This window comes from Pseudorasbora parva, chromosome 16, assembly GCF_024679245.1.
Source record: "Pseudorasbora parva isolate DD20220531a chromosome 16, ASM2467924v1, whole genome shotgun sequence".
Taxonomy (NCBI): domain Eukaryota; kingdom Metazoa; phylum Chordata; class Actinopteri; order Cypriniformes; family Gobionidae; genus Pseudorasbora; species Pseudorasbora parva.
This window is the reverse complement of record NC_090187.1, coordinates 15,062,804-15,088,167: the sequence shown is the minus strand read 5'-3', so window position 1 is coordinate 15,088,167 and position 25,364 is coordinate 15,062,804. Positions and strand designations below refer to the sequence as shown.

General features: G+C 38.9%; 1 protein-coding gene across 2 annotated transcripts in view; it reads left to right on the top strand.

The window, feature by feature from the left end:
- gins2 (GINS complex subunit 2) overlaps positions 1-25,244 on the top strand; it is a 27,742-nt gene extending 2,498 nt beyond the window's left edge. Inside the window, exons 3-6 of one of the 2 annotated variants that reach the window (XM_067419842.1) lie at positions 9,003-9,117; positions 9,203-9,302; positions 17,077-17,203; positions 24,587-25,244. In XM_067419842.1, the coding sequence (XP_067275943.1) occupies positions 9,003-9,117; positions 9,203-9,302; positions 17,077-17,203; positions 24,587-24,703 (459 nt within the window). In that variant the 3' untranslated portion in view covers positions 24,704-25,244. The remainder of the gene's footprint in view (positions 1-9,002; positions 9,118-9,202; positions 9,303-17,076; positions 17,204-24,586) is intronic. The other variant, XM_067419841.1, reaches the window with a different exon arrangement.
- The last annotated feature ends 120 nt before the right edge of the window (positions 25,245-25,364 follow it).

The following is a 25,364-nucleotide window of genomic DNA, read 5'->3' as shown; positions in this document are numbered from 1 at the left end:
TCAAATGAGATAGTGTTCAAAAAGAACCAATGCACACACTGAAAACATTTCAACAAGTTTTATATTTGAATAAATCAAGCAGTTCTATGCACTTTTTAAACTTTTGTTTGATGATGATTGTATTCTGTGGGATTTCCTTCCTTATATTGGCCGTTGTCAATAGCACCACATAATGCATAAATAATAATTTGGTGTAAATATAATCTGTAATATTATCTCTATAAATAGGTTCAGCCTATATTTTCATCAGTGTCCTATCAGCTATGACGCATTTAAATCTAGCATATTTTGTGTATGAGCCCAAACAGTATCCCAATAAAATAAAGCATATCCATTTTTTCATTTGATTTGACAGTTTATTTGATTAAATATCAAAAATCCTAAAGGTGTGCATTATACGACCAGCATAGGCACAATTTACGGGTGGAACATGTCCCCACCACTTTTTTAAAACATCTTGCTTCACGGATGAACCTAACTAATACAAACAAAACATCTCTGGTTAACTAGAAGAGCATCATTTCATCCGTTTGTTAAATAAGAAGCGATCTGGCGCTCGTTGCCGCTGTTATCAGTGGTGCAGATTTCTCTCACGGCTTGTGCAGTCTTCACACAGACGAGCGCTTTAATCTAACGCTTAACGCCGTTGCAGAGACTTTTCAGATTATAGGTTCACAAAGAGTTCAAATTAAAACACATTGTTTAACAGAATTATGAATGCATGTTTTATATTACTATTTGGCTAATTGTCAATGAATATAATATTTTTATGAACATATTCTATGAATTCAAAGGGATTATAATTCATATAATGAATAATTAGCACCAAAAGATGCACACTTTTTTTCGTAAGTGTTTTCATTATAAACTGCTTTAATTTGAAACGAGAGATAAGGGGGTGTGGCTTTAGTGCATCTTTACTTGCAGCTGATTGGTCCAGTTTGGGTTTGCTATCTCTAACCCAGAATAAAACCAGCTCCAGAGCAGGTTAGCCGTGTAGTGTAAGTTACCATGGTGATTAGGCATGTGCCGATATCAATTTGTCATGTTGCGATTAATTGATTAAGTTTTATCACGATATACGATATTATCACGATATTGAAATAAGTTGCAAAAAAAAGTGTTGCCATAGCATAACAGCTTTAAGAACTATTTTTGTAAGAACAAAAATAACTGAATATTTAAATACAATAATGCACCAAAAATATATACAGCTCTGGAAAAAAAATTAAGAGACCCCTCATTGAGAAATCAATGTTGTGGTCTCTTGATTTTTTTTAGAGCTGTAAAAGTACAATTTTCAAACAGATTAAATTGCAAAAGAATTAGGCTAGAAAGAACAACAGGTAGGCTTACAAATTACAATAAGGTCTCATTAGTTTATGCATTAACTAAGATTGAGCAATAGCTACATTTGGTGCAGAAAGTATAATGTTTTTGGTAATGTTAGTTAAGAAATACTGATCATTGTTAGTTTTATCTTAGGTCCATAAAAAGTTATTTTCATTTTGATTTTAATGTTATTAAAAAGTAACTAAGAAATTAACATTGAAAAATACTTATAAAGAATTAATCATTCTTTGTCAGTTTGGTAATAATGAATTAACATGTTAACTAATGAAGTCGTATCTCAAAGTTATACTGAACAATAACAAATAATTAGAACAGTTCTAATTATTAGGGTATGTTGTAGTCCAGATTAAAACATAAAAATGTTTAAATTTGAAAATAAAAAGCCTATTAAGTCTTTAAGTATTAAGTATTTGGTGCTTTGATGAACAACATTGCGATTACAAAAACGAATGGCTGTTTTAAAAACTACTGGCGTTTTTTGTTTTGTTTGCTGGTTTCCGGGGTAACCGGCTTCATTCTGCAGTTCATCAGCACCCTCTGCTGTCACTGAGCGGCACTTCAGCAGCGCGTCTCCTTCACCGGTTCAGTCATGTGCAAACGCACATTGGCCTTGTTTATATCTGAGCGCGTGTCCTTTTGACGCAGAATACAGCGGTGTTGAGCATTTATACGGTTGATGGGCAAAGTATTCTTGAGTGCATTATAAAAAAATTATAAATTGTTAATAAATTATTATTTACGATATTTTAAAGTGCCCACGATAACAATATCGTGCATATTCATTATCATGATAAATCGCATTATCGAAAATCGGCACATGTCTAATGGTGATGAACACTGATAAAAAACAAACCACCTTCTTGAGCCCAAAAAACCAGAGTTTGCTCAAACTAATCTCGAACTTACCTGGGTAACAACTGCAACCAGCTTTATGCAACAGGCCACAGAGAACATAGTTTGTGTAAACTTTTGTTCCGCCGACCAAACATTAGTCTTCTCCACCGGTAGAGTAGTGTCACCAAACGCAACAACTTGATGATCCATAGTGATGTGAATTTGATTAGAAGTGCAACATTTATAGGCAAAATGTTTGCTGTTGAGCGCTTGTTTCTTTTTTTCTTTTTTTACGCTCTCGCCGGCAGTCTGAACACACAGTTGCAGGCTGCATGGATCTAACTGTTACAAGTGTGTGCAGCACAGAAAACAGTGTGTGAGATTTCTTGCGCTTGAATGGTTTAAAGGGGTCATATAATGGTATGCACTTTTACAAGCTGATTGTATGGAAATGTGTGTTAGCAGTGCCTGTACACAACCATCCTATAATGATAAAAATCCATCAAGTGTTTTTTTTTAATCTCCTTATATGTTTTCCACTGTCTCAAATCGAGCCGTTCGACCGTATGACGTCACACAGTTGGACACTGCTCCCACAATTGTTGATTGACAAGCACGTTTCATCTCAGACCCGCCCTGAGCGAGCTCAAGCTGTCGACGTCATAGTCCGCCATTGTATAAGTAGAAACGCTGGATTAGAATGGCGTCTAAGCGATTGTAGTTTTCTGTTCTTGGGTGTAATAATGAACACAGCAGTCATTCTGATGTTCCTAAATCCGAACCGCTGAACACGCAGTGGCTGAGTTTTGTCGATGCTTTTATGTCTGCGCGAAGCATTTCTCACCAGACTGCTTTATATCCGAGGGTTAGCATGAAGCAGGTTTTGCTAAGAAGCTGCTCCTGAAAAAAAGATCTTTACCAGCTCTTCGTGTTCATGCTGCCCGTCCAGAAGAAGTGTTTACGTTTAAAAGCGTGCACTTTACGGTGAATGCAGCTAAAGTTTGCAGGGTAAGTTAAATTATGGCATGCTTTCTCTCAACATAGTTCATAATCCCACGCTTATAATGAACAACGTGTTGTGGTTGTGTTATTACAAACTGTCTATGCTGGTTTTAAAGTTAACGTGGATGTGGTAACACTAAACTTAATTATGTAGATGGTTTATAACAGTGTCTGTTACTGTGAAAAGCAGTGTTGTCGCATGGTATCGAAGAATAGTGAATTACAATTCATAGCTAACGTTACGCATCACCGACAAACCGACATTAACAGAAAAAAAGTTTTTATTGGCATTAGGTCTAACATCAATCTGTCGATGAACAAACGTAAACATCAGTAAATGCTTAGCATTCGCGCTAACATTACCCTGCCAGTACATAAAGATAATTCAAAGTGACATTACATTAACCAACCATTCAGAAACGTCCTGTTTAGCCTTAAATGTCGACTTTCGTTGGAGCTGTCATCTTGTCCTGGGTCCGACTCCTGTTCAAATTGATAGAGTTGCACAGATCTGTCCTCAGAGACTCGTGTAGCCATTCTTTTGCCTCTACTGTTGTCAAGGGCAGCACTCCTCAGAACAGAGGGGCGGGTCATTTAAGATGAAATTTACAGGAAGTTTTAATGGTACAAATACCTCCTATATGCCAAAAGACCAAGGCAAATTTTGTTTCTCATGTCATGACCCCCTTAAATCACATTAAAATAACATTTTCTGTGTGCACTTTTTGGATGTGGGTGCAGCACAAAAAACACAGCGTGTTTCGCGGTCTCACTTGGTTTAAAATTACTTTTCTACCTGCGTGCTTTGGATGTGTGTGCAGAACAGAAAAAGTGTCGTCATTGTTACTCACTAAATGTTGGCTAATCTTTTTTCTTCTGACACAAAGCCTAAAACTTTTTATTAAAACAACCCATTTTGTGGCCAATGCACCTATTAATGATGTTGCCAATACCTAATTGAATGGTTTAAAGCCATATTGAAATGCATTCAGAGGAATATCAGTTTTTATTGTATAACAAGTAGGGGTACCAATTTACATAAGCGAACGATTAATCGTTAGCCTAATACTGGGATATGCATCTACAGCAGTGGCTTATGACAGTGTGCAGATGCTGCTCAAAATGAAATAAAATAAATTAAAATAGACTGACATAGCATACTGTGTTTGATATGGGATTAAAATAATGGGCAGTGGATAAAATATAATGATTATTTATTTTTATAATTCCTCAGGAAGTGCTTTCGTCACTGTCACGTCACCTCGCTCACTCTGGTTTGGTCATGGCTAGCAATAAGCAGCTGAAACACATTTTTAGACTTTTTTTTGAGTAACGTTACTACTAACATGGTTAAGAAAAGTAAAATGGGGAAATCTTCTCAAATAAAGTATGTAAACAACGCTGACCTTGACACCGACACAAACTCTGTTCAGACATCCGTGAGGTTTGTGAGCTGGACTTTAACATGTAGGCTACTCTCACCACCAGTCTGCTGAGGTCGGGACACATGATATTTTACAAACGTGATTTTATGAATCATTTTTTTCTCCAAATATGCGCACATGATGGATTAAGAGCCCTGGCAGATGCTGGATATTGTATGTAGCCTGTGAACACAAATAAAAAGAATGCTTTATGAGTGATGATTAACGTGTGTCTGTGTATGATCCATGGGCGTCGGAACCATTGTGTGTCGTGAGGACAAGACCCACTTTTTTTTTCTTCACATTTCGAATATTTTCTCAATTTTTATTGAAAATAAATGCCTTTCCGATCTGATATGTGATGTGAAAAGGGAGTAGAGCGAGTTCGGCAAAAGGCTGATCCATTTGCTTCAACTTGATGTCATGCGTCTCTAACCCCTACTCTATAGTCAGGGCAAAAAACTCAGTGATTTCCACAATTTTGTCTGGCGCAATCAGTCGTTTATTAAACTGCAGTATATTTGTATCTATCGTTACTCCAGCAAAAACAAATGCTGAGACCACCCACAGTTTTGCTTCTGGCGCCCATGGTATGATCAAGTTTTAACAAGTAAATAATTTTAAACAACAATAATCTGGGGCGGTGGGTCTGTCTGTGCTCTTTGACGGTAAAGGGTGGTTCTACTACAGCACCTGTCTGGTCACCACTGACAACATGATGACGTCACACATTTTCCGACCCAACTTTCAGCCCCCCTGAATGAAACGGCTTCCAGCGCGCCTGGGAAAAACGCGCTAAAATGCCAATGAACTGCAAACGATTTATTAAAATAGTGTTCTCATTAATGTTATGTAATGTGACAGTCCCAATCAAAGTTATTATTAGTCGTGCGTTGCGGTTAGATCTGCTTGCTGAATGAACACAGGAACGCTGAAGCTCTTTGCTAGCACGTTATTCAACTCCACAAAAAGCTTCCTATATGTGACCCCCGTCTGTGAAACCCCGGCTAAAGTTTAAAATTTAATTGAGATTTTGATCGTCAAAGTGCCATAGCCATAAAAAGGACGAAAATAGGTAATGTGTGTTTATTGCTGTAAATGATAAATTATACCAAGGGGTTTGAGATACAATACTCAATTTTTTATTCATAACATAAATACTGAAATTAGTGATTTTATTGACACTACTCTTATATCGGATGCGGGCTCCCTAGACATTTTAATCATCTCAGGGGGTTTTCAGCGCATCAACACCAGCTGATTCGTATGTTATTCAGTTCAGGAACTTATTTTTTTTACTATTAGGAAGAGAAAGACATTGGGGGGGGGGGGGGGGGTGAAACACTTCAATCTTGAGTACCTATAGAGTAGTATTGCATCCTTCATATCTCCGAAAAGTCTTTAGTTTTATTATATTTATAAAATAAATATAGGCTGTTCAGAGTCTTTCCGGAAAAAACTGAGCGCCTGGAGGCGTATCGTGTGGGCGGAGCTAAAGAATGACGAATGCGCACAAAGCGGTGACGTCCTCAAGCGTGGAGAAACCCATGGCTATTGATTCTCAGCTAATAGATATATGATCCAGAATCATTCGGAGGCTGAAATAAACTGAACCGGAGAAACAGCAACAGCAGGACGTCCGTCTCTGTGGTATGCACTGTATTTAGTGGCCTGTCACCATTTGTGTGTCTTTACTCACAGTTTATGAGGACATGATTCGGTTTATGGACTATTGTATGCGACTAAACCTTAGCAGTAGCAAACAAAACGGTTTTGCACGTCAGACTAGTGTAACGTTATACATAGAACAACAATGGAGTCCGTTAGCGCATTTGAATGACGAAGCATGCGATCATTTTGTTTACTCACGCGACGATAGCCAACAGCACAGACATTTGAAGCAGTTTTACTCACCGGCTGCTTCCAAAGCAGGACCGAACCTTTATCACTGGGACCGCTTCGTCAAAAACACACTTCTTTGGTATGATTTGGTGAAGTCCTGACAGCAGTGAACAGTGGAGATCCACTTTTGCGACGCGACTGAAGCGATGTTGTGAAGCTTCCCGTCATTTCTGCGTTCAAATGCAGCGCTGCCTTCCCGGAATGCTGTGCTGAAGCGTTGAAGTCGCTTGATGTCACCCACAGGAATAAAGTGGAGCGCGGCGCCTGGATCAACTGGATCTGCACCTGAGCGAGTGTTTATGGGTGTGCATTTCCTCTCTCGCTCTAGTCACGCGCGCGCACCCTACCGGGAGAAGAGCCCGTACGGCCCATACAAGGACCTTCCGCTCTTATTAACGTCAAGTAGACCCATACTTGAAAAAAACTCTCCGAAACTTGTGAGAAACCGGAAGGAGTATTTTTGACGCAGAAATACTCCATCAAACGTCCAACATTAGTTTTTGAAACTTTGTCTATGTTTAGGATGGGAATCCAAGTCTTTAACAGTGTAAAAAGCTCAGAATGCATGAAACAGCATTTCACCCCCCCTTTAATGTCAAAGAAGATAAGGAATCACTCACTGCTCTTGATTGAATAGCTTTTGATAGTTTAATAAGAATTAATATTTAATTTAAACAGTTAAATATGCAGTAATTTTTCATTTGATTACTTTATTCAATTTATTTACCTAAAACTAATATTAGACCTTCCTGAAAATAAAATAAAATAAAAAAGCATTATTTTATTATCTTTGCTCAATAGTAATTATTTGTGCTGCTGCTTGTATTTAAGTTATTTGTTCTTTTCTTTATTTTTATTTGACAGTAGTCCTTTTTTCCATGAACATAGCAAATACCGAACCATACAGAAACCGTAAACCTGAAACTGTGAACCTAAAACCTAAAACTGAATCGTGAGCAATCTGTACCGTTATACCCCTACCGTAATGTATGCGAGGGGGTGCCACAAAATTTAGAACATTTTCAAAGGGCGCCATGACTGAAAAAATGTTGGGAAACACTGGATTAATGAATTAAGTAATCTAGGCTATTTGATATGGCAGCACTTAAACGCGAGCAGGAACAGAAAATAGCTGATTGCTTAAACAGCTTTTCCAATATTAATCTCAGTGGAATTACCCCGGATAATGATATAACCGGGTTTATTGAAGAAAGTGCAGGTTGAGGGTGCATGAGGGTAAATGAATGATTACAGAATTTTCATTTTTGGGTGAACTATTCCTCTCTTTATTTTTACTCCAGTACTGTACTTAATGTAGCCCAGTAAAATAATTTAAGTTAGAGATTTTCTACTGAAATGTAATATATTAATTAATTTATATATTAATGACTTTTTCCATGGATATTTAATTTTATTAATAAAGTTATACAAATAATTTCAATTTATTGACTTGGTAATTGTTGCTACAATCAGGCTCTTGTACCCCCAATTCGTTTGAATATTTTTGTGCTTTTTGGACATATGCATCATAATAAATAGGCCTATTTTACATACCTTGAAGAATTTTCCCATAAATGTGTCATGTATCACTGAAAATGGGAGAATCTCAGCTTTAATGTGGTATATGGCTCATATTTAGGATAATTATGCATCAAATGTGTTGCAGTTTTAAAAATAAGCTTGTGTTTACATTGGAATTTCTCAAAAACATGATTTTCTGAGCCCGAAATTCAGCAAATCTTTAACATAAAGATTTTTTGTTTTGTTTGTTAATATAACAAATTATTAATAATTTATATTAATTTCTTTTGTTAATATAACCAATTATATTTGCCCAAAATTATGTGAATACACATAGTCATTGTCATGATTAGTTGTGCATAGCTTAAGATGACCTGCTCGCTTTACTACTGCATTAATCCTTAACCAAATGCATCCGAGAGAAATCAAATAGATAGGCCACCACAAAAATAAACACAACATAACAACATACATTTGCAGAAAACAAAAGGCTGTGAATTAACACGCACACTTAGTCATAATGAAGGTGTAACTCCAGCTTTAAAATGGTCCCACACAACTCTGGAGTGCTCGCTTAATTTTCGTGTCTGCTTTGTGTTTTGGGTTGAGCAGCACGCATGCGCATGACATTGCTTAATCGATGATCAATAGGTTTTATCGAATAAATGTATTATCGACAATTAATCGATCACCGATTAATTGTCAATATCCCTAATAACAAGTATCTGATTCCTGACCTCAAATATTTAATTCTAGATTTGAAATCGATTTTCAAATCCCAACCCTATAACACAATACAGATTTTCACTATCCATGACACTTTTGCATTTCTGTATTGCAGTATTTTGTGACACAATCTATTGTTACACATCTAATATAATTAAGTCTCTCTCACTGCTACTTCAATGCTCATTGATCCCTACATCAAATACATGACATGGTGTGTGTGTATATGCAAACTTTCAGGGAGATCTGGGCCCATTTAATCCGGGTCTGCCAGTGGAAGTTCCTGTGTGGTTGGCCCTCAATCTTAAACAAAGGCAGAAATGCAGGATAGTTCCTCCAGAATGGATGGACACCGGTGAGTTCAATCACATACAGGGCTGTGCTGGCACACTATTTTTCATAAAACCAACTCTAAACACAGATGGTCTTTTCATTTTCAGACAAACTAGAGGAGATCCGTGAACAGGAGAGAAAGCTAGACACTTTCACTCCTATCCCGAGTCCGAATTACATGGAGCTGACCAAATTATTACTCAACCAGTGAGTATTAGTTCCCCTTCCGGATATTCACACAAAGACCTCATTGAATCAGAATCTGTGTTTTGATGCTTTAAATAATCTCTGTTTACTTGACTTCTTTGAATTCATTCATCTCAGTAAGGAATGTATTTTTAGCTGTTCAAAGATATGGAATAAAATCTATTTTTAGTGTTGGGACTGGCTTAAAAATGATCAAATCCACAACTGATTGGATATTCGATACCATTTATTGGAGGAAAAACAGTGTGTGCATGATTGATCCAGGTTTAATTACTTTTCATGTAAATGGAATCTGATGTTTACAGTTACTATTCTAAAAAGCATGGTTAACTAACCATCACATATACCCAGAGCTCCCAGTTGATTAACCCAAACCTTGCTTACTTGAGGTACACTGGTTCCAAAAACGTGTCCGGGAGTAAATTCAGGTTATATTCAGAGAGTGAGTTGCTATGGCTACTTACCCTTAAACATAACCAAGTATGTCACATAACCTGCTTTCTGGAATACATACCCCCCTGCACTGATTTTACAGGAAGATAAATCTAGATGGACAAGTGTGAGCTTCAGTTTCACCTAAAACTAACAGTTAGCTGCAAATATGGTTTGACCCCAAAAAAATACTAACATAAGGTTTCTCAGTGGTTTACAGTAGTATCAGATGTACTTAAAAACATACTACAAGTTTACCAAAGTTTGACTCCAAGAAAGTCCCCATTTTCAAAATGGCGGCCGTCATGTCCTTTAAATGACCATTACTCATTTGTATTCCTCCTAGACCAGGAATACTGGTGCATGATACATGTTTTGGCCATGTAATATTCTAATTAGCATATCTGTATGATAAATAAGTGATTACAAGTACAATTATATATTAAGGCAATTGGTTACAAGCATATTTATGTGAAAAATAAGTACAATTCCCATTAAGTAATTGCATGTTTCTCCTTTCTCATATAATTTTGCCTACACAGCAAACTCCACACTCAAGTGTGTTAAAATAACTTTGAAGCAGTGTTAGAGTAAATGAGATTTAAATAATTGAGTGGTGATTGACAATTAGTGACGAACACCTGGTGTTAACAAGTAGATTGGCATATTATAGTAATACGTGTTTGCTGTAGTTGAGCTTTTGACTTTTTTCAAAACAGACTTTCAATTATTTTTTTCCTGAATGCTTATATATATATATATATAATATGGGCACTGGTGTCAAAAAAAAAAAAAAAAATTTTATATATATATATATATATATATATATATATATATATATATATATATATATATATTATATTTTATTTATTTATTTATTTATTTATTTATTTTTTTGGACACCAGTGCCCATTCTATATCAATAAAATGTGACATGTAAGGTGTAATTTTTGTAGTCTACCACATCTGTTATGAGTAAAAAATGCTCAACTGTTCAAATGGCCTGTTGCAGCATGTGTTTTTGAGGAGGCATGGCTTTAGAGACAGGGCCATAAAGTCCATTTTGGACGCATTTACGCCTGAAAATTACTGTGCGCGACTGTGAAAAAATATTTAGGCACACCGGTGTGAGTGACCCGAACGATTCTCATGAATGGATGTGAAATACAATCAGAATAAAAACTACCGTATTTTCCGCACTATAAGGCACACCCGATTATAAGGCGCACCTTCAATGAATGGCCTATTTTAAAACTGTTTTCATATATAGGCCTCACTGGATTATAAGGCGCATAGAATAGAAACTACTGCAGTCAAACGTTTGACTGGGTTTGCGTTATGCATCCACTAGATGGAACTGTGCTAAAGGGAATGTCAACAAAACAGTCAGACAAACTGACTATACGCACGGAATTAGTATTATCTGGGGACCTCTGGTGATTTGTAATAATTGCAGATAGGGCTGGGCGAAATGACGATATTATCATATATCGATGATGTCTCGCAAATATCTCGATATCGATAACAGTCCGTGTTATCAGAGGATAATCGACAGTATTGTAAAAATTAGACTGAAACTCACAGGACATTGCATTGCCAAATACATAACAAATAGCTTAGTAGTTACCATACACTTACCTTTTTAGTGTTTATGATGCATAGCTACAGTATAGCCTATATGTGTTAAAGCAAAACATTGAATTATGGATAAGACGTTGGCTGTGTCTGTTTTATTATACATGCGCAAAGAGAAGCGCATTATAAACTAATGAGTTTAAATGTTTTAAACAGCTCTAAAAATATTATTTGCTATTAAATTATAAATAGAATAGCCTGTTAATAATGCAAATATTAATCAAACATGGAAACCTGGAAAACATTTAAAATACTAACGCTAAAAATAAAATGAGAGAGTGAAATCTATGGGGAAAAATATTTTATTCAGGACACAATGCGAACGATATTCAATCATTTAGAAAAATTGCTTTTATCAGTATAAACATATTCAAAACGTAAAAAAAAAAAAAAATCAAACTATGGGTAAACAAAAATCACCTTAAAATAACTATGCAAGTGATCTGTAAAACACCGCAACTGTGGTTTACCCAGCATGTCTTAACAGTTGCGTATGAAAATCATAAATGCATTTTTTTTTAATCATTAGTAAAATCTTCAAAAAACTAAATCATCATTTAAAATTAAAACCATTGATTTTTATTATTTATTTATTAGACACCTTAAAAACAAAATATAACCCAAACACCTTTTATTTGAACCTATAAAACGTATAGGCTAACTGTAGTTTGCAAGCATAGCAGTTGCGTATCATGAATGCATTTTTTTTTTAAATCATTAAAATCATCAAAAATCGAAATTATCATTCAAAATTAAAACAAATACGATTTCATTTTTTTTAAAAATAGCCTTCATTAGGCTAGTTTGTCAAAAATAAAATATAATCTAAACACCAGGTTATTTAGGTAGCTAATTGAAACCTATGCATTTATAAAACATTAACGCAACAATCTAACGCAGGTTTCTAGAAAGGAAAACGAGCATATTAACCTTTTCTGGGGTTAAAGCATTACGGAATGGGGTGACAATTTGACCTGCTGCGCTAAAAACCCTTTCTGACGGACTGCTTGTTGCAGACACACACAAAAATTCTCGCGTTACGAAATGCATGAGCGGGAATCGGCTTTCATTATTTTTCCACCACTCAAGTGGGTCCTCCTCTCCGTCAATTACATCTTCCAAAAGATAGGCCGCGAGCTCCGCCGCTGCCCGACCCGCTTCACTTGTAGATGTTTTTTTGGTCTTTCCAAGGAGATCACTCAATGTGTTTTTTTTCTTCTTCAAAGGCACCTCTTGAGCGCTGGTGTTTGCATGTTCTTCCATGTTGTCTTGATTTACCGGGCTTGAGTGACGATGGCACTCTGTAATGGCATCAAGCACTTCTGTCTTGGTTTGCTCCAATTCGTTTAAATTAAATCCACCTCTGTAGCGGGGATCAAGGAGAGTGCTGACTCTGAGAAGTTTTTGGGTTGCGTGGTTATTATATTTGGCGTCTAATTCCTCCAAGATGCCAGTCTTCATTTTTTTACCCAATTGTGAGTCATCGTCATTTTCCGTTAAGACACGACGTGTGTGTTGTAGCACTGGGGTGACAGACGAAACAGTAACATAAGTTTCTCCTGACAAAACATCGGTCAAGTCTGCTACAGGCTTCAGTCCTTTGTTCTCTGACTCCAGAACGGAAATATCTTGCCACGTTAAGTTTGGTAGTGGACGTCGGCTTTTGTCATCTGCAAAGACCCGTCGTATTGCTGGAGTCTGCTCCAGAATCCTTTCTGTCATCTTCAGCTTCGAGCCCCAGCGCGTTGGACAGTCCTACAATTAATTAATAAAAAAACATTTAAAAAAAACAAAAACAAAAACAAATAGGCTAACATTAGAATTTAAACTGTCTATTTATTTATTTTATAGCAAACTTTTAATTGAACATTTGTTTAACCTTTTTTTATTTTATTTTTTTAGATAGATTTAAAATAGCTGCGTGTGTTCCCCATTTTAATCTAGCATGTAGCTTAACCGGTTGAAAATGTGTATAAAAGGTAACCATAGGACTGTTTTATAAAATAAAGGTGTTAGAATAAAATTATTATAATATAAGAAATGAAAAAAAATATATAAAAGTGATGACAAAAATCATGGGTAGGCAATTTAAAATAGCATAATAAAATACAATATAAAATAACACTTTACAAGGTTAATTTGTTAACATTAATGTAATAAACCAACAATGTTAAATATTCATCTTTTTTATGGTCAGTTTATAGTTTATTATCTAATGTTAACAAATAGCCAACTACAACTTTTGATACTAGGCTAAGGATATTACTAAATGTTGAAATTAAAATAATTCATTATTAAATTCATTATAATATTAGTTTATGCAACTAATGTAGTTAACTAATGAAACCTTATTCTAAAAAGTGTTAACAAAATAATATTAAAATAGAAAGTATTAAAATAAAATGGTTTTACCATTATGAGAGAGTGATTAGGTATGTCGAGTTCCTCTTGCGCTCTCACGAGTTCACGTCTTCGGTGCCAACTCTTCAAGAAAGCCCCATTAATGGCCCGGCATACACCAAATGCTCGGTCTGTACTGGCCTTCTCCTTCTGAAGTGAATTGTTTAATTCTTCCGGTACATGCTTCCGGTAAGCATGGACCGGAATTCTGCCTGGTCCACAAGACTAAGAGGCATCATCTCTTTAACCAGAAAACGTGTCACAGCTAGAGTGCACTGTCTCCATTTTAAACTCGATTTATCGTACTTATTTCCACAAGCGAACGCAGAAGTAATCGGAGTTAAACTAGAACTTTTCCTGCTTTGAGAAGCGGCTGCAGAGCGGGGCTCAAATGAGGCCGCTACTGCTGGATGGTGTATGCGGATATGGCTGCGGAGATTAGTGGTCTGTGCATCTTTAACCTTTACTCTTTTTTTGCACAGCCTGCAGATAGCCTCTGTTGGATCTGCTGGTTCACCATTTGCATTCGGTTTAAATCCAAAATACACCCAAATTACCGATGTGCATTTTTTCTTGGATATTAAACCGTTGTCCTCCATTTTATGCCTGAAATTTTTTGACACAGACATGAGCAATTGCGCACGAGTGGGCAGGGTCAGTGAAGTAGATGATATTATCAGATATCGCGATATTTTAGAAGGCGATTATCCCCCCCAAAAAATTCACATATCGCCCAGCCCTAATTGCAGAGAATGTCTGTGATCTTAATCCCGTGTGAATCGGCCATGTCTGTAATTTGTAAAGTAAAAATTCCCCCGCAAATTACCTACCATATTTCGCCGAACACCGATGTCCTGTGATAATATTAGTCCCGTGCGAATTGGCATCTCTGTGATTTGGCCAGGATTAGGCGGATCAGTATATATAATTTTTGCAAGGTTTTTTTTTTCCTGTGCGCGTTTCTATCTTTATCTTTCACGAAGAATGGAGGCTGCATTCATTATGCGCACCGTTATGAATTCCCGCACGGATTATACTTTCACTTTTGAATGAGTACCAATTTGGGAGCAAATTGCTTGAATGGTGTGTTTAATATTAACATCAATACTATTCTTAATGAAAAACATAACAATAGAACAGTACAATGACAAGCTCGCTTAAATGGGCGCTTTTACATTTAGCTTTGAAACTCAATCTTCCGCCGTATATGAATGAAATCTGACTCCTGCCGCTGGTCTGTGCTCAGTTCAGTTTTTAATTGTAGCGTGTTCTCTAATTGAACGAAATAATTTGTATTACTATAAAACTATCAAAACGATAATGATACGACTGTTTATTTCATACAGCTATAACGAAAAAACATTTACAAGTCCTGACATCATATCCGGGAGAATTAAGTAAATTCGAGTAAAAACAGGGTTTGCTTATCACATGCGAATGTGCCACAGCCACGCAAAACTCAGATGTGGGGGAGAAACAGAAGTCCCAGGTAATACTAATCCCATGCGAATAGGGCTTAATTCAAACTTTATTAAGTGTTCTGACAACTACATTCACTCCCATCGTAACGTTGTTCGAGCGTTGATGTGCATATGAATATCTCCCAGCCTTGGTAATCTTTTGGCAGTTGCTGCGAGACGGTAGTACGTTTGCGTATGAGATTACGTCTTTTCGTAAAACGAAAGCACCAAGAAGGACCGCCTCGAAATTCATCGATGTTCATGCCCCGTACTAGTGCTGTTGCCTTCATTCAAATAGTGACTGTAGAGACGCGATGCGGCTTTGTAGTTTACCAGTCGTACTGAAACATTTTATTATTATTAAATAGTTTTTATTGGTTTTTCATACTGAAACATTTTGACAGAGCGCCTTGATTCATATATAAGTCGCTGCGGATTATAAGGCGCACTGTGGTTTTTTGAGAAAATTAAAGGCTTTTAAGTGCGCCTTACAGTGCGGAAAATACGGTACAACTTCCAAAGTGCATCAACACTGAGAAACTTTTAGGCTACGTTTCCTATTGCAATCAACTGCTTTTAATGCCTTAAGTCAGCAGAAGAAGTGCAAAAATGTGTGAGACGGACGGACTACACTTCAAACAACGATTGTTTACGAGGTGAAACCGGTGTAACGACGCAGCCATGCACACTTTACCAGACACCTCACGCAGCACGCTGATGATTTACAGCCAAATCAAAATTAACTGGAAATAACACATTTGGATTATCATAAACAAGCTCAGAAATTAGCGGATGCTTGGGGCATAAATACCATCAAAAATGGTTTACATTTAAAAAGCCCTTGAGTTTAATCTTAATCACACATGCTATTTCAAAAAATACTAAATGTATACAATGAGCAAGTATATCATGAAGATTTTTTCCAAACCGTTTTTTTTTTGTCTTATCCTAAATCACTATGGTACACATAAAATGAGTGTTTATATTCTCGCTGCAGATTAGCCCCGTATCTGCGAGACTCGCCATAGACACAAACTGAGAGAAGTAGATCTGGCTGCAATGTTCTTCCGCAAGAAGCATGCGGTTCTGTTTATGAAGCACCAGAGCGCCAAAAGTTATGGCATGAAATTGCTCAGAGTATTGATTGCATGTGATACTGATCTTTTACAAAAATCCAATAGACAAGTTGATATTAAGTAACAACGTTTTAGCCACAACACTGTCTATTTGTAAAAATCAAAGCCACAACAGAACTGATTCACATCTCAAAGCGATTCGATTCAAATTAATCTGTTTTGAACTATTGACTGAATGAATTGCCACTGATTGGAAACAGTGGGATTGTGTCTAAATGTTTAAATTAACATTTTAAAAACATCTTTTCTATTTTAATTTAAGAAATTGACAGATGATGCATACATTTAATAAGATTAGAAAATATTGCTCTTATAATGGTAAAAATGCCCCTGGATATTATTTTAAAAGGACAAATATCGTCCTGTAATGGGAAAGTTATAATTGGAATGTGTTTGATGGATTAGAATGTGCTCCTAAATTTTTGACTGTGCTCCTAATTTAAAAAAATTAGGAGCACATGTGCTCCTCAAGAAAAACGTTAGCGTAGAGCCCTGAGAGAGTGCTCTGCAGGGAGAGTTGGATCTTTTCCTCTTTTAGGCTTTCAAAGCTAGCTTGATATTGCTATCTTCTATGAAACTGCAAGACCCTAGCTTAAAAACAAACATTTACAATCTTCATGGGAAGGCAATTTAAAGTAATAATGGGGTTTTTGCGCATATGTAATATGTATTATTTATGTTAAATACTGAAATAGTGTTTTTTTTGTGCAGTGCTGCAGATAACATCCCCAAAGCCGATGAGATCCGAACCCTGGTCAAGGACATCTGGGATACACGCGTGGCCAAACTGAGACTTTCTGCTGACAGCTTCATCAGCCAGCAGGAGGCTCACGCGCAGGTAAAGCACAACTACTAGTTATTGAGACCAGAGGTCTGTTCTTCATACTTCGCTTAATACGTCTGAGATGATTTGTCAGATCAGAGGTATTTTTAAACGTGATAAAAGATCTCTGGCTAATTTGTAGGGTTCCCATGGGGTCTTAAAAATTCTTATATTTTAAAATTAAAAATGGAAGGCCTTAAAAAGTCTTAAATTCGCAAAAGTATTGAGTTCTAGGTCTTAAATAATGTTAAACAGGTCTCAATTTTTTCTATGTCCATGTAACGCTATTCCTAATGCTCATTGAAATGCTCCCGCAGCGCACGCGCTTGTTTATTCCAGAGTGTTGTAGTTCTTTCTTTTGCTATTCCAACTATTGTTCGCTGTATTACAACTAAAAAATGAAACCAACATGCATCTCATATTGCAGCCAATCAGCTTTCGTGTTATTGGCACGAGCCTCTTTCTAATTGTACCTTCACAGATGCATAAAACTGATTTTATTCTTCCGCTGACAGTTCTTGCAGTTCCGCGATCGTGAAAGTGAATCTTTCTCACGATCTTGCATAATGGCCAAATAAAACTATGATATACCCAATAGCACTAAAAATAGTTAATAAAGTGATATAAACCACAAACTCCAATGTCAAACTGCGTGTCTTCTGCCTGTCAGCGATCGCACGAGTGTACCAAATGTGTTATTTCTAGGCTCATTACTCTTGAACGATCAAATCAAACATTATTATGCATATGTCCTATATGAGTGCAATCTCTATGATTTTTCTATGATAATGAAGTCTTTTTCCAGTAAAAAAAAAAAACAAACAAACATGGAATAAATTTTTTTGTGTGTTTTCATATTATCTTTTGAAGGTGAAAATTGTTTAATGTCTCTTTTCTGATAGGTAGTGGGCAGGGCTGAAACGATTAGTTGACATTGTCGACAAATATCTTTGTTGTCGAGTAGTCGTTTGATCTCATGTGACCTAATGTAATGGCCTGCAATATCGCGATTTGACCAGACAAATGCTACTGTGGTAGAAGAAAACAGCGCAAATGACACGAGTGCAAACGAATCAATAGGTTACTTGCGTAGCCCCGGTTCTCTGATAGCAAGTGAGGTCTCACTATGGGATATGCTCCTTCCGTGTATTCCTCAGAAGCCCTATTACATTATGCCAGCCCCAATTGGCTGGCAGACATGACATTGTGTTTGGGAGTGACCTCCCCTCCCTCAGTATGAAAGGGGCGACACAACGTCACTACGCCATTCAAAACAAGCACACCTCTTCCTTGCTTCACACAACAAGGAGGGTGATCTGGTGAGACACCTTACTTAATGCTATCAGAGAACCGGGGTTACGCAAGTAACCTATAGAATCTTGCAAATGTATGAGGCGAAGACCAACTCGCCGCTTCACAAATATCCTGTATCATGACTCCCTTATATAGAGCCCACGACGTTGACATTCCCCTCATTGAGTGTGCACGTAAACCAGATGGGGGTACAAGACCCTTACTGGAATATGCCAACGAAATTGCCTTCACTATCCAGTGTAATAAACGCTGTTTAGTAATTGGCTTCCCCATACGTGGTTTTGCCCAAGACACGAACAGCTGATAATTTTCCCTGAACCCTGTGGTTCTTTCTACGTAAATGCGTAAAGCGCGGACTGGGCATAGCGCATTTAACTTTTGCTGTTCCAATGAAGCAAAAGGCAGTGGGGAGAAAGCTCTCAACTCAAGAGGGATGATAGCATTAATTATTTTTGGCATAAATGCAGGATTAGGCTTCTGAATTACCCCTACATCCCCAGGCATGATTTGCATACACGCTGAATGAAAGTGCATGAATCTCGCTTACACGCTTTGCTGAAGCCAGAGCTAACAGCAGCACTTTCTTAAACGTCAATATTTTAAAATCAATCTTGTCCAATGGTTCAAATGGGGACACTGAAATAACATCAAGCACTAATCCCAAGTCCCAAGAAGGGGAAAGCGGTTTTGAAACTGGCAAGACGCGGCGCGTCCCCTTCATTAATCTGCATACTAGAGGATGCTGCCCAACAGTTTTGTTATCAAAACCTATGTGACACGCAGCTATAGCAGCCAGAAATGCTTTTATGGATGAAACCGCTTTCCCTTGGTCTATCAAATCCTGCCGAAATGACAGAACGACTGCCACTAAGCACTGAAAGGGAATTTTGAGTTTGACCAGCGTTCAAACATGCCCCACTTGCACTCATAAAGAGACCTAGTAGACGAGGCTCTGGCATTTTGTATTGTCCTGATAACACTGTCAGGCAAGGCCGGTTGTCTCAAATTGAGCCACTCACTGGCCAGGCCTATAGCGCCAGGCGTTCTGAATGAGAATGAAATATCTCCCCCTCTGCCTGAGACAGTAGATCTCTGCGCAACGGGAGAGGCCATGGATCTTCGTATAGCATACGTATGATCTCCGCCAGCCAATGTTTCCCTTGCTTCAAGTCCCTTCTCCCTCACTCTGTAGAGTGTTGGGGATATTAACGCTATTGGTGGGAATGCTTAAAGGAGAGTGTGAGGACATTTGTGCGCTAACGCATCTATTCCCAGGGGCGCGCTCTGGTCTTTCAGAGAGAAAAACAGAGGACACGGAGCATTGCCGTGAGACGCGAACAGATCGACTGTCGCTCTGCCATATATGCTCCAAATCCGTTCGACCACTTCCTTGTTCAATTTCCACTCCCCGTATAGAGGATTGCCCCTGGACAGCAGATACGTGCCCTGATTCATAACACTCTGTACGTGTGTTGCTCTCAGGGATAGAAGATTGGCATTGCCCCATAAAATCAGTTTGCTAACGTGCAAGGGAAGCGATCTGAGACCCCCCCAGCCGATTTATGTAAGCCACAACTGTAGTGTTGTCTGTTCTCACGACGACATGTCCCCTCAGAAGAGGAAGAAAATGCTTCAGCGTCAGAAAAATGGCTAGCATTTCCAGATAGTTTATGTGAAGATCGGCCAGATGATGACCCCATCTCCCATGTACTAACCTGCCCTCGTGAATACCCCCCCAACCTGACAACGACGCGTCTGTTGTTATGACTATCCTGGCTCAAACCCCGCCCATGGATACCCCTTGAACCAGAAAGGTCGGGAGTCTCCATTGACGCAGTACCAAGACCACCTCGGACGTCACTCGCACTCTCCTCCGGGAGTGCCGAAGTGGATCGGGACGGGACGGGAAGTCGAGACGCTACCCAGCGTTGAAATTCTCTCATGAACAATCTGCCCAAGGGAATGACTATCAGGGCTGAGGCCATCAGTCCCAGTAGCCTGAGGCATGTTTGGAAAGAGACCTTTTTTTGCATCTGAAATTCGGCCAAGCATCGAGTAAATTTTACCACCCTGTCCTTCGACAGTCATGCTCTGAATGTCACAGTGACAGTCCCACTTAAGTTATAGACTACGTGGGGATTGTGTTAAATTTTAAGCCCAGTCTCTGTGTTCCAGAAGCATGGCTGTGTGTTCTCTCGCTTCCTGCTCAGACAACTGGCTGCTCAGTCAATGTAAGTAGCGAGACAAACACCCTTCTCCCTGAGTGTCAGAGCCGCTTCGGTGCATTTTACAAATACTCTTGGGCTGAGAGACAAGCCAAATGGGAGAACCAGATACTCGTATGCCATGCCACGGAAGGCAAACCTCAGGAATTTCCTGTGTGGCGGGTATATCTTTGTGAAAATATGCGTCCTTCAGGTCGATCGACGTAAACCAATCGCCCTGGCGCACTATTTTTAGGAGTGTAGAATGGGTGAGCATCCTGAACTTGTACTTTCTTAAGTATTTTTCAGTGCATGCAGATCTAATATGGGACGAAGAGCCTGAGTTCCTTTCTTCAGAACGAGAAAGTATCTTGAATAAAACCCACTGTGGCTTTGCTCGGGTGGGACTATTCTTATCGCCTTTTTTTTCAACAGAGAGGAAATTTCTTCCTGAAGAACATGCTTTAATTTTCCCCTCACCTGAGAATGAATTATTGGTTTAAAATGCAGGATAGAAGTGACAAACTGTATTCTTTACCCGAAATGTACAGTTCTCCCATCAAACTGCCTCTTCCTCCTCGCTCCCTGAGAATGGGGATGAGATTGAGGAGCTGGTTGAACCGTCTGACCCGTTGCGGGCGGATAGTGCTTTCTAGGCCAGGCAGTTTTCTGTTCCGGTACTCTGATCAGCTGCATTCACCATCGGTCTCTGCAGTTTAGGAATACGAAAGCTGGGGGGTGGGCGCACCGCGGCCTGTGCAAAGGTTCTGCCAAGGTGGCGGAGGGGGTGCAGTCTGTGACTTTCTGGGCATGCATAGATGCAAAGCCTCATCGTCCCTCTTCTTTTCCTTGCATCTTTTTTGCATCAGTGTCAGAGCTGAGCCAAAAATGCCTTCTACAACCACCGGTGCATCCAGGATGGCTTCTTTTTCCCTGTCGAGAGATTAGCCAAGTTAAGCCATAGTCCTCTCTCGTGAACAGTGTTGGGAGTAACGCATTACAAAAGTAATACATTACAGTAACTTATTACTTTTTGCTGTAACACAGTAGTGTAAGGCATTACTGAAAATTGATTAGTAATGCCTTACACTACTGCGTTTCCTTCCTTTTCCTTCAATTCAGTACTTCAATTCATCTCCCTCTTGCTGGTTTACATTTGGATATTGTGTGATATAGTCCAGTGAAGGCGTAAGTGTTTATTGCGGATTTTACAGAAGTGCCGCAGGCATGATTTCAGCCTCTGTGCTCGCGCTGGCCAGTGGAAAAGTGGCTAAAGAAGGTTTAAAGGCTCTGTCGTTTCAAAGAATGGCACAACGACAAGCGCGTCGAAGAACGGACGAGAGACGAGGCGCGCGCTGCTGAGCCAAACTATAGGCCTAATGCCTATAAACAACACTTGGGTGAAGATGACAGAATAAGACTACTGCACACCGTGACACCGTCGTTTAGATTTTTTATAGTAATAAAGTAATTTAGTTCAGTTAGAGAACAGGCCGTTCAAATAAAAACGGAAGGTGTCTGCTAAGCATGAGCCGAACATGTGATCTTCAGCTGACGGATGATCGCGGAAGATTTGGTTTCAAAGTGAAATATAAAAGCGCCTATTAAAGGGGGTTTGTCATTGTGTTGTGTATTTCATTAAGAATAATAGGCTAATTTTAAACCGAAACTAAAATCTGCTTGGCCGCACAGAGTGCGCGTTTACTAACGAGCTGTCATTCATGGTGTGCGCGCACTAGCGCGTTTTCAGTTCATATGGAAGCTTAACTTTTATAAGAATTCTTTGAAAGCACTCGCTTTGCATCCGCTCCCGTTATTAATGACCAAGCGGCGGTGCGCATGTTCCTTTCGGTTAAATAGAATAGTGATTTAAAAGCCCAGATACCGGTGATGTCATCACACTTTGATTAACCGGTGGGAAAATGTCCCCACCGTCTCATCCCTACTGTACATTCGCGAGATGGATGCGCATTGCTTAGTTTATCAGAGATAAGGACAAGAACGTATAGGCTATTCAAATGCAGTCAAATACAACCTTTTTCTAAAACCGAAATAACTATCTTGCAAATGTCGCAACAATAAGAAAAGAACAAATGCGCATATTGTCATAACTTAGAGTTTACACAGTTCTGTTGTGTCAATGAACAGAAGCTATTCCCAGATATTGCCAGATAATCACTTTACCTCTAAAATAATACTTAACAGAGTTGTATCGTCATGATTTCTTGCATTGTCTTGAGCATTCACTTTTTTGCCAATTCTCTATTGTTAGCCTGGATGGCCCATGTCATTATTCTTCATCATATCGCCTTCTACTGGATGTAAAATGCTCTCTGCCTACATTTTAGAATGTTTAGAGCTACTTCTGAAGTTATTTTGGTGAAAGTAACTCAAAAGTAATACAGGAGTAATGTAACGCATTACAATTCTGAGACAGTAATATTGTAATGTAATGAATTACTTTTAAATAGGAGTAATAAGTAATCTATAATATATTACAGTTTGGAAGTAACTTGCACAACACTGCTCCTGAATGACCATTGTGGCCATGGCCTTGCCCGCACATCTCTGAAGACGCAGAGAGATATCCGTAACTACACAGATCCCTTCCCAATGTGTCTGACCTGGCATGGTCGATGCTTCGTCCTGCAGCTCCGCTTGGTACGTGGTTAGCATAGAGATCGCGTTCAAAGCCCTGACAGAGAGAGTAACTGCTTTGTAAGCGCGTTTCGTCATGCTAGACTGGAATCTGTCCGCTTTTGATGGTAGAGTCGGATTTGCAGCCGCCGTGCACTTACACCCAACTAGTGGCTCCATGGGGGGCATTCGGAGAAGGCCATCCTTCTCCATCCCCTCCACGTCAAGCGCGGATCCTCCCTGCACAGGCATTTTACTGGTGAACGGTTTGTCCTTCCAGGTCACAGCAACCTCCTCCAGGAGCTCTGGAAATGCTGGAAGGAGCTGACGTGCTGCCCGTTTCGCTCTCGGCAGCCTCTTCCCCTCGTAGCGAGACTTTGCAGGCTCCGCTGCCACGGTCGGCCACGGAATATTTAGTTTATCTGCAGCGTGTTTGCACACATCTTGCAGATCAACATTGAGAAGCAGAGAGGATGGTGTCCCACCCGCCTCTTTCGTGGTTCCCGCCGCGGCGAGGAGTTTTGCCGGGTGCGCAGGGGGAAGGAAGGGTCCTCGAAACCTTCCTCTTCTTCAGAGAGAAGATAAATCAGATTGCCCCTCTTTCTCAAAATTGAGTGTTCTCATCCTTGTCCGTGCTGAGCATGCTGGGCAGAGGGACGCAGATATCGAGCTCTTCACCCCAGGATAAAGCTGCCGTGGCAGGCAGCTCTTCTACAGGAATGGTTACCTGCGGAGGGGCAGCTGGAACAGGGCTAGGTGACGAGGGGATCTTGGCCTGAGAGGCTAGCTTGGCATGCTAGCTTGCGTCGAAGGCTCTTCATGGTGAAGCGTGCGCAGTGTTCACAGGAGCCGGGATTCTCGATTGCCAATTGGGCATGTTTCAGCCCGAGACATGCAGAGCAGACCTGGTTGTGTGGCCTTGCATGAAATTTTTGCTAACTGGCTACCAGCATTAGCAGCTCATCTTTTTCTTTGTCTACTTACTTCCTCTTCATCATATCAGTGTGTGCTCGGCAATACCCTTTTGTGCTTGAGCAGCACCATGTCATGTTTTACTGTAACTTCAGCGGCTCCAGGCTCGTGAACAAAAGCGCAGAGCTCATTGGTTGACCATTTCTGAATCACGGTGCTTTACCCAGGGTGAAAATCCCAAACATTTATTAATCCTCCTTTCAACTTGTGCAATTTAGTCAAATTGAGATGTCAGTTGTTTGATTAACCTTCCTTCTCTTTATGTTTTTAGCTGGATAACCTCACGCTAATGGAGATCAACACCACACGCTCATTTCTGCTGGATTCACTGAACTACATGTATAAACTGCGCTCAAATCTGCAGCCGGGCAAAAGTCAGGACTACTGAGATGTTATAAAATACTGGAGAAGTTCGGCCAGATTGTTCTGTAACATTTCATGTTCATGTCTGATGTAGTAAACCAAATGATAGGACTGAAATTTGTTTATGGAACAGATATTTAATAAGATTCCTGTTGACTGTGTGAAGAGCTCATGACCACTGCTGTTGCTCTGCACTATTACAGTAGCTGTCCAGTCTAGTGAAACCTGTAATCAATGTTTGTATGTAATGGAGTTTTTTTTTTTAAACTAAGCTGTTTGATCATTTATATTTTTGTCTATATAAATGTAAAACTTTTTTTTTTTTTTTTTTTTTTTTTTTACAAATGTTGCTGGCAATTGAATGCTCAAAAACAAAAGGAATTCAACCTCAATGTTCAATTTGCAGTCATAAATCTCTGAAGAATCTCTATGTAGTCCTAATCTCACCGTTGATTCTATTGCCTGTCACTTCATTCTGAATTTAAAGCCAAAACGATTATTTTCCTCATAAAGATGGAAAGTGTGACTACCATGATGTCATTCCTGAATATGAATTCTGCATGTCTGAAAATAGTTTCATCACGCAATTTCTTCCTAGATATATATATATATATATATATATATATATATATATATATATATATATATATATATATATATATATATATATATATAGCATGAAAAAC